This window comes from Heterodontus francisci, chromosome 26 (genome assembly GCF_036365525.1).
Source record: "Heterodontus francisci isolate sHetFra1 chromosome 26, sHetFra1.hap1, whole genome shotgun sequence".
NCBI classification, from domain to species: Eukaryota; Metazoa; Chordata; class Chondrichthyes; order Heterodontiformes; family Heterodontidae; genus Heterodontus; species Heterodontus francisci.
The window spans coordinates 51,038,398-51,052,992 of NC_090396.1; the positions used below are offsets into that span (position 1 = coordinate 51,038,398).

The window sequence follows — 14,595 nt, forward strand, 5'->3', positions numbered from 1 at the left end:
CAGTATTCAGTTGCATCCTCTGTTCAGATTGTATCCATCCTGTATTCAGACTGCACCCTGTATTCAGACTGCACCCTGTATTCAGACTGCACCCTGTATCCAGACTGCATCCAGCCTGTATTCAGACAACGTCCTGTATTTAGACTACATCTTATGTTCAGACTGCATCCTGTATTCAGACTACTTCTTGTATTTGGACAGCATCCTGTCTTCAGACAGCATCCAGTATTCAGGCTATATCCAGCCTATATTCAGACAGCATCCTGTATTCAGACAGCATCCTGTATTCAGACTAGATACAGCCTGTATTTCAGACAGCATCCTGTATTCAGACAGCATCCTGTATTCAGACTAGATACAGTCTGTATTTCAGACAGCATCCTGTATTCAGACGAGATACAGCTTGTATTTCAGACAGCATCCTGTATTCAGACAGCATCCTGTATTCAGACTAGATACAGCCTGTATTTCAGACAGCATCCTGTATTCAGACTAGATACAGCCTGTATTTCAAACAGCATCCTGTATTCAGACTAGATACAGCCTGTATTTCAGACAGCATCCTGTATTCAGACAGCATCCTGCATTCAGGCTACATCCAGCCTGTATTCAAACAGCATCCTGCATTCAGGCTACATCTTGTATTCAGACTACATCCAGCCTGTATTTCAGACAGTCTTGTGCCTGTATTCGGACTGTATCCAGCCTGTATTCAGATGGCATCCACTGTTCAGATTGCACCAGGCCTGTATTCAGTCTGCATGGCTGTGAAACAGTTATTATCATCTTGGGCCAGTTAACTGTAGTAGAAAAGATGATAAATTGAATGTTTTATAGTGAATGCATTAAGAATAATTCATCCTGATGCAATCTTATTGAGATCAAATTGCACATTGAAAAGGCAGAAGTATTATCAGAATATTTGTTTTGTGGAGAATCCATTTTCACAAAAGGAGGTATAAAGATATAATAATACAAGTTTATAAAATGCAAAGTTCACCTCAAGCAGAAATAGTATAACTATAGACGAATCAGTATTAAGAATCTAAAAATTAAAAATCTAAAACACCAGAATATAATTGCATTTACTATCATTGAAACATTGACAATATGCATCTTGAGAGGCTACTGATCTTATCAGCAGCAAGCTTAATTACTAAAATAACAAGCAGTACTGGAGTACTCTGAAATATAAATCCATTGTGATCATGCCATGTTTGTGTCTCTTATCGTGACCACTGTAAACTGGAGTGACAGTAATAGTGGTTGGATTCGAAAGATCATGAGAAAACTAATTTACTTGAACAAAGAAGATTCAAGTTACTAATAGATTGCAGGACTGATTGTATTTCTAGAACCACAAAAAAGTTATTTCACAGAACTTCAAAACAATGATTGTAGAAGCATCCATAACACTTGCGTCAATCAAATGTTCTCAAATTCATTCATAGTTTTCAAACTTTTGTTAATGCCGTATTTTCTTTATGATAACACACAGCTTCAGAAACTCCTGCAGGCCAACAGTATCTTGAGTGTGAGAGATTCATTTTAAAATGTCATGTTAATAATTAAAGCGTTGTGGAAATGCATTTAATTGACTTAATTTGTGGTGCTTACCACTTTAATAACAACTTGTAGCTCTGGCATCCTTAATACAAATGGTCTACTGTAGTGCAGTAATTATAGACAAGGGCTTCAAAATGGATCTAAAATGAATACAGAAGAAGGAGGTTTCTGGATAGAAAAGTGACATATGCAACCCTGAAACCTTAAAGTATTAACGAATATTATGATGCTGCTTCAAGGGGGGAAAGGTGTTTGAGACAGGTGTTCAGGATGAATTTTTAATTAGTGTCTAATTCTTCAGGGATGTGATCTGAGTCTAAAGGGTCCATGTTCTTAATTTAACATTGCACACAAATCAATAACAAGTCATTTATTTGCTAATTTATTTTCGCTCTTTACATAGACAGTATTTGGGAAATTGCCCAGTGCAAATAAAAGTTATTCCATTTGTATTCTATAGAAGCTTAACTTCAAAGTTTGTCACAATTCCACATCAATCTGATGTTAAATATTCAGCTTCCTTACAAAGTTCACAGTGTGGATAGGTTTGAATAACAAACAGTTAAAAATTGGAGCTGACTGAATGGGGAGTGGCATCTGCAAAATTTCTTTTGGATTCAGGAATTTAGAAATGGTGGGCTGGGAAAACACAGAATTTTACAAATTCTAAATTCCAGAATCTCAAAAGAACTCAGCAATGCGTCCTGATATGGGCCACCCTGTCTATCAACCTTCTGTGAAATAGAAAACTCTAATTATAGTCAAATAATGAAGCTGTTATTAATAAACGAGGAAATAGGTTTATGTGTATGTTATGAGTTTGGGGATTCATTTTTACTACTAATTCTATACTTTGAACCCAGAAGCAGTTTGAATTCTGGATGAGGACAAAATTTCTCCTGGCAGTTTTCTCCCCATCTCTGTTGAAAGTGGTGACTCGCGCTGAGCTTTGATTACTCAGATAGGGACAGTTCTCTCTTACCTCGCTCAACATATGGTGGTCTGGACTATTTGACTGTGGTAGGTGTCCTGTAGTGTCTACACATGCGCATACTCAAGCAGTGCTCACTGGATACCAAGCAGAATGCTTCTAATCTATAGGCTAGACTTGTTGTAGTCAATGTAGCATGCACTTTACTGCCTTTGCTGAGATCAGCCATGTCATGTGGACAGAACAGATGAAACTCTCTTGAAATGTACAACGGTGGGTGTCTTGATATGGATAACTGCAGGAGTTCACAATTATCATTTGCCTTGAAAATAACATATTTGATGGCAATAAGAGGGATGTGATTAAAAAATGTAAAGGAGAAAAGAAATGTCAGTACTTTACGAACTGTCAGCATAGGCTATTCTGGGGAAAGTCTCATGATTATTGCCAGACTTCACATAAAATGTATCTTGTCTGGACTAATATTATTTACTGTAATTTTTTGAGAATTGGAGCTCTACATCCTGAAAATTCTGTTTTGGTCCTGCGTTTTAAGTTTTACATTTGCTGCTGCCTCTGGTGACTCATGGAATAAACAACTTGTGCAGTGATGCTCTGTATTGCTGAAGGCTCAAGCAGCCACTGAAGCCGAGGTGACTGGAACACTGTAACATAAATGCAACATGAGTATGCTCAAAATCTTTGCTATGCAACATAACTTTCCACTACTGATGCACAGGAAAGGAAGCCAGCAGGACTGCAATCCTAAACATAGATTAACCCTGAGGTGGAGCTCCTTTGTTCCAGGACTTTATCTGCCCTACAGGAGCCTCTTATCTTAGATTTGATATTCTCGAGGTTTCCTCCTGCGTTTTAATGCTGTGGAGTTCTGCAGTTCAATGCAGAGCTGAAAGTCGATGCTATCAGATCAGTGGAGAGCCTTTAGCGGCTCACGTAAACCTTTTAAATTATTAGCGTCTGCTCAGGAACAATGTGTGCTGTGACTGCTTTCCAAAATCAGACCTTTTAATGATAAGCAACATTACTGCCTTCCTCAAAACAAAGCAGGCTTATAATAAGGGGATGTTCCCAGCAGTTAATTTAGAATGCAGCATGTTTGTTGCTTAAACGTGTATGTTATCTCCATACGTATCTAAATAAGAAGTTCATCTGCATAACAACTTAAAGATTTCTTTATGTTGGTGTTGGAAGATTCCACCACAGCCCTGAAGAGTTACTGTAGCTGCAGGGTTCTCCCTAGATGATTAGATGGGTAAAATCACCCTGTGTCACTCAGCCTTACAGGCCAGGAGGGTCAGCAGATTCAGTCCAGGGTCTGCCAAGGTAGCAGAAGGGGTCATAGAATCATACAGGGGGAGAAAAAGATCCAGAGTTCCAGTTTCTGACTAATGTCAGTGATCCATACTGAGAAGGTCTGGTCTTTGGGTGAGGGTGGATCAGAGCTCAGGCTCATGGTAGTCATGGGAGAGGAAAGATTTGGGGACAGTTACTTTGTTAATGTAAATAGGCAGTGTGTTTTTAAGTTACCCTCAAGTACTCTTCCTGCTATCTTTTAAAATGATTCTGTTCAACAGAATTTACAGCAACACAACCAAATTGTATAATCTCATGTAAATTTTATTCATCCAGAAAAGTTTATTATTGTACTACGTCACAAACTGGCCATCTGAAACCGGTATGCTTGCAGCATGTATGAAATAAGAGAAGTTTGAAAAATAGTTTAAATACCTGTTGGGAACATGAAGAGTAGATGGTGTTTGATGTGTGAGATTCAGGAATGAAGCCTACATGCCCATTTAAACAGCCCAAACACTCTCTAATCAACCTACAGTGACAGACCTTGAAATGATGCCAGCTGCTTTGGCAAGTTTCAAGCAACTCTGAGTTCAGGTGCACTGGGCCCTTTAGCATTCTAAAAGAATTCAGCAAATCATTGTGTAACTCCGATGTCAATTCACAGTAACTAAATCTAGGAGTAGTGAACAACCCTGGAGTGAACACCATCTTTTGACCATTGGGATCTAGCTTTCACATCGAACCCAAACAGATGGAATCTCAATCGTGCGCTGCATTATAAGAACAGTGCCCTTTGCCTCTGCTTGACCTGTGTTAAAATCAGCCCGGAGAGGGAGGACAAATATATCCTTTTGCTGATGCCTATTAACCCCTTGAACACCAAAGATATAAAATTTCACCTTTGGATTATTTTAATAAGAAAGTTGCCACGATTTCCTGTTTTGTCCTCACGCCAGCTTTTACTAAAACTATTAACAGGAGGGCAGTCACCCCCTGCCCCACGTTACATACAGCCTTTAACATACTTTACTGTTTAGACATGACTTTCTGAAATTATTGATGCTGAATATCACAAAGCGTTAGAAAAATTTGCAAATGAAAATTTGTAATGTATTTGCCACAAAAATATTGCCCCTGGTCTTAAGGTTAAAGCATTGGTGAAATGTGTTTGAATAGCTTCAATCCTATTCAATGGCACAAAACACTGAGTTAAAACCAGCTTGAGGGGCTGAATGGCCAGCTTCTTTTCCCATGTTCCTCAAAACTCTCCCTCAAAATTTCTGAGTAAGACAAAAACTAAATATTTCAGATGCTAAGAAAAAAATTCCACCACATTGGGTATTTGCTTTTAAAAAAATTAAAGCTCACCTGTCTTTTCCTGGCAACATTCTGTGTCATAAGCAAGGCAGACATCATCCTTGCATTACTGACAGCTGGGGTCAGTTTCCTTAGATGGAAATGAGCTCTGAATAGTGAGCAATCATTTCTCAGCAGATACCTGACAAAACAGATAGCAGATAATTGCTATTTCTTTATCGTCCAAGTTCAGAGGTGTAGTTTCGGCAATTAAGTGAGTACAAATGCACAAAATTTACAGGATTTGACACCTGCGCTGCCGGGAAAATAAGTAGCATTAAGAAGAGACGTACCTCTAGGCTGCTGCATTATGGGAAAGGTTTCTCATATACCCAAACAATTTAGCTCTCAATAGTTTTCAAATCTGTATCTGAAATTTTTGAATGGATTTTCTCTACTCCAAAAATAGTGACAACATTTTTATATTGAATCAGACACTGTCATCTGAAATAACATCCTTAAAAACAAAGTGAGAGAGAGAGAGAGAACGTTGTTTTTGTCCATTTTACTAGCCAGCTTCAGAGAAGTTTTGTGCTTTTCTCCCGTTGGGAACAATGGGAGGATTGACTGTGCTTCGTAACATGTAGCTCGTTGTGTAGCATTTGCTCCATTTTTACTCTTCCTTTTGTTTGCACTGTGAGTTGAAACATATTCTTTGTTTTTTTTATAGAAAAGGCCTTCAGTCCACAATGAAAGATGAGTGAACTTCATGCATTTGGAATGGGGGAGGGGGAATCCCTTTGCTGCTGTACTTCCAAACCACAGTACTATACTCAGTAAAATAATACTGATCTTTGATAAATCTTTTAAGGAATCTATTGTGAAGTACTGCTTTGAAATAACAGCACAGGATTAAACATGCTTCTGAAAGGTACTTTCCACTTACAGCACTCATCACTGTGTGCATGTTATGCTGCGTTGGAATTATTGTTTATCCAGTAGGGTTAGGGTTAAAGAAGGAAGTCAAAATGGCACAATTGGTTATCCACTCTATGGAGTTAAATTGCAGCTCAGGTTTCCTGTTGAGCGCTGCTACATTCTCAATCTACAGTGATGCTCAGGTCACTTGTCCTAATGGCTTAGGTTTCTGATTCCTTAAATACTGCATTGCTGATGATGAGGTAGAGAATAAGGGGTCACACAATCAACCTGTTGAAGTCAAGAAAGGGCACAGTAGGGGTATTCCCCTGCCTTTTATTAACCTCCCTGTAATTTTTCTGCTGTAAGTGAAGCAAATTATTATGACTATAAAAATAGTTAACTGGTAAGTGGGTAATAGATGTCCCCTTGCGAAACTGAACTGTACAGTCCAAGAGATCCCAGATTTGACCCATGCTTAGACGATGGCCAATCTGACGCGCAGTTTAGGCACTAAAGTTGGTCTGCTGCTCGTTTGATAGGAATAGCGAAAAGCAGCTGACTTCTGTTGGAAAGTGTGCAAGTGTGGAGATATTGGAAACCTGGCGGTCTATTTCTCACCTGTATCTGATACTTGGTTGTCTAGTTATGGATTGCATGAGATGCTTGGTACACTAGTGGGTGTGTCTGATGCACAGTGTTCCAGTTGTGGGTGTAACTAACAGCTGGTGGTCCAGATCTGGGTGTGTCTGATATCAGTGTTCAGTTGTGGATGTGTCTGATACCTCCTGGTGTAACAATAGGATTGTGTCTATTTTCCTGGCCTACTTGTAGGACTTGTTGACTGATTGATTTAAGGTGGGGGAAGAGAGCACAATACTTGTCCAGTCGCAGGTGAGTAGGGGATGGTATTTTCTCATATTATAATGTGTGTATTTCCTGAGATATTGGGAAGGTTATTTTCCAGCATTTGGTGATTGGCCTTGTAGTCACAAATACGCAATTCACAGGGTCGATCTTTTCCAGGAACCGAAACTTATAATTTTCATACTTTCCGTATCTCTAACGGCATTAGGTTTCCAATTATAAAATTACAATTATTGATATTTGTTTGCATAAAATTGGAAGCAGCCAGAATTAAAGCAAGAAGATATCAGCTCTGATTTTGATTGATGTTAGCTGATGGCATTGATTACGGGAAGCTCAGAGTTTCTCAGGCTTCCTGCTTTCCTTTTGATAGCCAGCAGTTGGGGATGTTGTGTGTCTTGTGTGTGAAGAGGAACTGGCTTGAGAAAAACATAAGTAAAGATAAGATAAAGAGAAGTGACATAAATAGCAAGAATGCATGTTCCTAATGATGTTCCCTATACGTTAGGAGATCACTGCTATATGTGGATGGTTTTAATATCTGAGCTTGATTTTAACTACATTAATTTAGAGCTTGTCTAATCAGAATAACCACAACCAGAATTGGTGTATATTCAATATGACAAAAATGCATTTTATGTTAAATAGCAAAATAGCAGAAACCATTGACCTTTGCTAGTACACTGTAGGATAGTCACTCGCTGCCATGTACTATAAAATGCAATGATGTTTACCATTTTACTGTTCAACATAAAACACTCTTTCATTACAACACAGTCATTACTATTCAGCTGCATTGCACAGTGCACCTCAGCACCACTCGGCACTGTCTAAAGGTTGTGAATGGTTTTTAGTACAGCATCTGCTGAGAGCTGCGAATGCTTTAGATCTTAGTTGCAAATATTTTTTTACCGTAAATGACTCTATCCCACTGCTAATTTGAACACAAACTGAAAATGCAACTTTTTCCCCCCAGATTAAATTATGGTCTTCCAGCAGTGATAGAGAATATATTTAAGGAGCAGTAAAAAAAAAATCAGGCATAATTCAAAATCAGGGAGTCATAAAAGCAAATTGGTGATGAATGAATTTGTGCAACCTCAAAGCTAAATGTATTAGTGTGACTGCATGTTGTAATGAATGGAAACAACAGCTTGGAACTGAATGTGGGCCTTTGATAATGTTAGCAAGTCTTCCTTTATAAATACTTCAAGAAAAATATCAAATTAGTTAATAATTAATTATCACATAATTGACATTTTTTGAGTATCAAATTACTTTTCATAAGGTGCATTTTCAACTCACCATCTATACTGTATAATGATGACTGAATACACTAAAAGTCTTTTGATTCAGTAGCAATTGAACATGTACGTTGAAATTAGTTATATTTTATATATATTTATAGCAATATGGAAACAATAAATGGACTTTCATAGACACAGACAATATAAAGCAGATAAAATATATTGATAAACATCTGCATAGTTTCCTTCTGCATTCATGTTTTTTGCTTCAGCGAAAGTTCAGAACGATCAAGAATGAGCTTTCAGTATATAGAATATAATTGCATTTGACACCAAAACATACAACCTAAGGGGAGCAAAATTTCCAGTATCTATAAATGTCACATTCATATGGATTAAGGTAATACGTGTCTGAACTTTGTAGTTATCAGAGACAGGTTCTAAAATGCTGTCTTGGGAACATTACATAAAGTGTATTGGCGGGGTGTCACAGGGAAGACGTTTTATACAGACTCCATTTTAGCCATAAATAATGTTCTACCAATGATGGGGGGTATATTGCAGAGTGTTCGTAAAGGACCACTGCGTTACTGTTTTTCAGAGAAAAAGGGTACTACTTCAGAGGCTGCCTCTTTTTGTCGAACCACCTGCATCTAATTTCACCAGCTCGAGCGACTAGGTAGCGATTGCTATTTTAAAGAGCCCACTGGGACACCTTTTTGCTGGATTTTTTTTGTACTTTCTCACTGAAGGCCCATTGTGAAATTTTAACTGGTTAGACACAAGGCCATGGTAGCTAATATAACTAATTTAATCATTGGCTTGAGCTTCTGACATCAAAACATCTAGCCATCTGATATGGACCCTGCTAATCAGTCTGCAAGGCAAGCTGCAATTCATTTGAGCAGAGGCCGAGAGGCAGACCAAGATGATGGCGAGATGAGGTAGATCCAGATAGTAGGATTGCTGAGGCAATTAAATGGATTAATGCATCCATGGACATGGATGGCTAGTGACAGTTATAAGCATTGTAACCTTCAGCTCCAAGGGACTTTGAAACAAGTGAGAGGCAATAAAGGTTGTGAACTTAGGATGGACAAAAACAGGCTGGGAAAAAGAGTAGTGCCAAGTAATGCCAGTGGCACAAAATAAAGAGACAGGTTGAGAGTTGGGGGATAGACAGAGCAAACAGAATGCTCACACGAGGCATTCAGTACAATGGCAACAAACATAGGAAATTTGAGCAATCATGGAGGAAACTATGCGAGGAGGAAGACTCCCAACAGGAAAATAATTAGGAGAGATCAGAAGAGATTTTTCTTTGAAAAATAAATCAAGTTGCTTACTGAATTTTACAGTCGTTTTTGCTTTGAACTGTTCTCTAGCTCTTTCCAGCTGCATTGAATACAAGTGCTGCTCCCAGGTAACAGCGGAGTAAATAGACAATTCCACAGTGTAGGCATTTCCAGTGACTCCACTGGGTATATCCACTGCCTGGTATAGTACTCGACTATGGAGTTCAGAAAGGTTGCAGGTTCGGTTCAAGATCTGAAAGCTACTTTCAGCTAAGGATGATGGTGGGGTCAAAATTGACCTCAGTGCCTCTAACAAAAATATTAGCCATGACTGCTTGCACCTGGTAAACTATACAGTGAGCTCTGCTGTAGGGTGTACCTGGGTGACAGTTGGGCAAGAACAGGATTGAATAAGCTGTGATGCTTCCACAGTTGACTAGCCAGTCAAACCTTGTTGTCCAAGCTCACACATAAGAATGATCTTATAGGTGATAGCCATGGTATCATACAGACATCACCATGTTTAGCAAAGGAAAAGACAGCATTTAAAAATAAAAGACAGGATTTCAGTGACCTTGCTAATGATAACCATGATGCTAGATTCAGGATTTGTTATCAGTCTCAAAGAGATAACGGTACAACTGTTGACAAGTGTGAGGACATGTCAGAACTGCAGGGTCTCACTTTACGCTGTATTAGAGGTGTGTGTCAAACTGAACTGCAAATACGAAGTGGGATGAATAGCCATTTCAGTTTTATTCCTCGACACTTTGGGTTTGGCTCTGTTCAGACCATGCTTGGGTCCAGTGTGCCTGGTCCTTTAAAATTCCCTTCTGGTCATGCACAGTGCCACTTTCCAAATCCTGCCATGATGGTAGTTGACGAGTGGGACCTTACTTCAGTCACCAGGGCTAGAGGAGCAAAGATGGGAAGGAGGGTTAGCTGCAGATGTATGTTACTACTGTACCAGCAAACAGTAAGCATCTGTACAACTGGCTCAATGTGCCTGTGTCTCCAGCATCTGCATTCTGTGGAAAACTGTAATGGTGTACGAACTGGCAAAGCTGGATTCCTTCATGCCCTGTACCCGTTGACCCTCTCCCTCATTAACAATCACTCACAGTCTTGCAGTGAAACGATAATTGCTTAAATTATTCAATATAAGCATTTGGTGTGTCCTGCATGTGTTAACGCCTACTCAGCATCATTGGATAGAGCAGATACTGTCTGACAAATGCTACATACAAAGAGGTTCTGCTGGGGGCCCGAAGGCATGCTTCCCACGAACATTCTTAAAATATTGCATGGTTGTAAAAACTGGCTGATGTATTTTAGAGTACCAGTTTAGCCTGAGGCCACATGAAGAATGGACGCTTGAATCAAGCAAAACACGTTCTTCCCCTGTGTATCCTTGCTGAAACGATGCCAGCAAAAGTAGGCCATATGATACCAGCTACACTTCATTTTATTCATTAACCATGTCATGTCTGCTATGGTGTCTGGTGACATGACCTTTTATTTTTAAAGCAGATTTATTTTTCTTTCCTGTTTCACCCTGCTTTTCTCTTCGTTGTAAGCTGTTTGTCATATTATGTCCTCCTCCAAAAGGGATAGAGAAAGGACTTGCATTTATATAGTGCATTACCACACCTTGACAACTTCCTAAATGCCTTTACAACCAATGGAATAGCTTTGAAGTGCAGAAATAAACAAACATTACAGCCAATTTGTGCACAGCAAGGTCCCACAAACAGCAGTGAGATGAATGGCCAGTTAATCTGTTTTTGGTGTTGCTAATTGAGAGAGAGATTTCCAACAGGTAACTAAGAAAACTGGTGACACACTGGTAGTAATCTTGCATCTGAGTTATAAGGTTATGAGTTCAAGCCCCCCTTGAGCACATAATCTCAACTGATACTTCATTGTGGTACTGAGGCGAAGCTGCATTGTCAGAAGTGCTGCCTTTCAGATAAGTTGTTAAACTGAGGTAAAAGATAGCATGTCCCAACTAACATTTATCCCATAACTAACAAAGCAGAATAGTTGGTTATCTGTCTCTGCTGTTTGTGAGACCTTGCAAATTAGTTTCTATGCTTGTCTCCATAACAACCGTGAATGAAACTTCAAAACTAATTCATTAGCTGTGTGGAGTCAGCCTTAAACCTAAACAATTCTGTTGATGAGGTAAGAGTATTACCAACTGAGACTCGGGCTGGATAATCCTGGATGCAGATTTTTCAGGTCCAGGAATAATATTGGCCATGATTGCTCAATAGATACAATTCAGTTTGCACCAATTGATCCAGAATAAAAATTGCGTAAACATACAGATGCTGATTAGCCTCTTGGCTATTTCCAGCATTTTTTGTTTTTAGATTTTCACAATTTGCAGGTTTTTTTTTGATTTGCAATGACGTAAATGTGGGTTTGAGTTCTTTCTCACATTCAGATTCACAGTGCACTTAATCATCTGGTTTGCAACAGATCTTTTTAAATGTGTGTCGTGTTCAAAAAAGGAGCAAGGCAGCAATACCAATAGTTACACAAAAGCAAAATACTGTAGGTGCTGGAAATCTGGGGAAAAAAACAGGAATTGTTGGAAACATTCAGTAGGTCAGGCAGCATCCACGACGAGAGAAACAGAATTAACGTTTCATGTCTCTCCTCATCTGCTGCCCGACCTGCTGAATATTACCAGTATTTTCTGCTTTCATCCCAATAGCTATGTCCAGATGATCTTTGCCACTGATCACATCACAGTAAGTGACATTGGGGGAGGTCATCCAATTTAAGTAGAGTCAGTGGACACCTGAGATGCACCCAGGCCCACCAGACTTGCCAAAGCGACTGCTGTCAATATTTCAAAAAACTTTGTAGGAACCTCCTGTGGTGTGGGGTGGGGAAGGCTGACTACCACCCAACAACACCCTAAAACTGTAAGCCTGAGGCCTGTATGCTAATTCCTTCTGGGCATACAGACACTCAATCCCTTAACAGCCATTTTCTAGGTCGTGGCTGTGAGAACTCTCAGGCTTGGGAGGTCCCCCATTCCAAGCCCTGGCCCCACCCCACTTCAGTGGCTTTATTTAGAGTGGTGGGAGGCTCTGCCCCACTCATGGGCCAAAGGAAACTCCTGGGCAATGTCATTACTCAGTACAGCAAACCTGGTCTAGTTTGTGGCCTTCCTAGGTGTGAGTCAGAAAGGCCAATGATTTTTGGCCCCCTAGTTTTAATCTAATTTTGCTGTCTAATTTACATGGTAGTGGTTCTGTGGTTTTCCCTCTATCTAACGTTAATGACTGATGCATCATTTCTACTGGATATATCAATGTGTATGCATTGTGCTCATCAAAGTGGGGGGTGGATGTGTGAGGGAGTTAAATAAATTTTCATTTTTGTCTTTCGGGGTCAGCATCAAACTCTCCTAGTTCAGATTTAGCCCAGACAGATGCAAAACAAAGCTCCTTTCTCTCTGTCCCATGTTGCCTTAACCCCAACCACAGGAAAATAGACCTTCCAATCCCAACCATCTTTATGGTCTCTCTGAAAGAGAACGCAAATTTGTGCCAAGTTGTGGGCGGTTTGGTGCTGTGGGCCGCACTAAGATCTGGGTTGAAAGTGCCCAAACTCATTTCAAGTAGGACCCTTGAGAATTGGCTTTCATCCCAGAACTGTGCAATTTTAAATACAAATACAGACACAGATCAAATAGTAAAGCAGAAGTTAGATTTGGGGTTTACAGAGCCTAAAAAGAATAGTGGTTATTTAACTTAATGCAGTGGTTCATAGTTATAGGTGGCAGCAACTCATCTCACCTCAGTTTACTTGTGTTTAATACCTCACGCTTGCCTTGGGATGTTTGTTTGTGACAGACCCATTCAGATGGTAGCAATATAAACAAAGATAAAGATTGCTCACAGTAGAAAGTTTGTAAAAAAAAGGTGTACAGTAGAACTACAGAACTAACCATGTTGGTGTTTTTCTTCTCTTTGGATGTACCAGGCAACGCACTGATGGGAAACTCATCAGCCACATTCATGGGAAGTTTCCTAGCCAGCAGCTTGGGGTCAGCACCTGCTCATCCTGCAGGGCCTACGTCTTCCCCCTCGGAACCCGCCTTCCGAAGTCCACACTCAGCGACATCGCAGATCTGGTTTTCCCACTCCCACGAAGGTAAGAAACACAGTCGGGAAGCATCCCAAGAGGTTCAACAAATCTTGCGCATACTTTAAATTTAAAGAAAGCTTCCCACTTTCAGCTGGAGCAACCCTGTGTGCAACATTGAGTGGAAGTCTGGGTGGTAAGACATCTGGAGGCCTTGGGCCTAATAATATTACTCTCAGTGGGATTCCCCACACACATTCATAAAAGAGACTGGAAACAGAGAGAAATTGGAAGATTTATTCTTAGCATGACTATCGTGTGAAGTCCTTTGAACTGTGGGTCTGTCTATATAGAGCCTTCCGCATTGATGCTTGGTACAGCAATGTCACAGATAGCAGTGTCCAAGGAGACAAGGATTGCATAAGCAGCTAGTGTGGTGTGAATACCAGCAAAATCTTGTTGACTCATAAACAAACCAAAAACTGTTTTTCAAATAATAATTATTTTTACAAGTCATAACAATGGTGATAAAGTAAAAAGCAGCACTTCTTTCTGTCATTAGTTCAGGTATCATATTGATTAAAAAAAAACTATTCTCCAAACTGCATTTGATGCTATTAATTATGAAAAATGAATGCACTTGTATGATATTCTCTGTTTTAATCCTGTCTGTGCTAATATATATCATATATATAACTTTAAAAAAATATAATAATTGGATGAACCTATAGAGAAAAAAAAGACTTGCATTTATATTGTACTTTTCACAACCTCAGGACATCTCAAAGCACTCTGCAGCCAATGAAGTACTTTTGAAGTGTAGTCACTGTGGTAATGTAGGAAATGTAGCTGCTAATTTGAACACATCAAGCTCCCACAAACAGCAGTGTGATAATGACCAGGTAATCTGCTTTTGTGATGTTGATTGAGGGATAAATATTGATCAAGACATCAACGATAACTCACCTGCTCTGCTTCAGAATAGTGCTATGGGATCTTTTATATCCCCCTAAAAGAGCAGATGGGGCCTTAGTTTAACATCTCATCTGCAAGA

The 14,595-nt window shown here is 39.5% G+C and overlaps 1 protein-coding gene across 6 annotated transcripts in view; it reads left to right on the top strand.

The window, feature by feature from the left end:
* The window catches only part of bahcc1b (BAH domain and coiled-coil containing 1b), a 476,710-nt gene that overhangs the window by 270,854 nt on the left and 191,261 nt on the right, over positions 1 to 14,595 (top strand). For all 6 annotated transcript variants that reach the window (XM_068058204.1, XM_068058206.1, XM_068058205.1 and 3 more), the window contains one exon: positions 13,440 to 13,610. In XM_068058204.1, the coding sequence (XP_067914305.1) occupies positions 13,440 to 13,610 (171 nt within the window). The remainder of the gene's footprint in view (positions 1 to 13,439; positions 13,611 to 14,595) is intronic.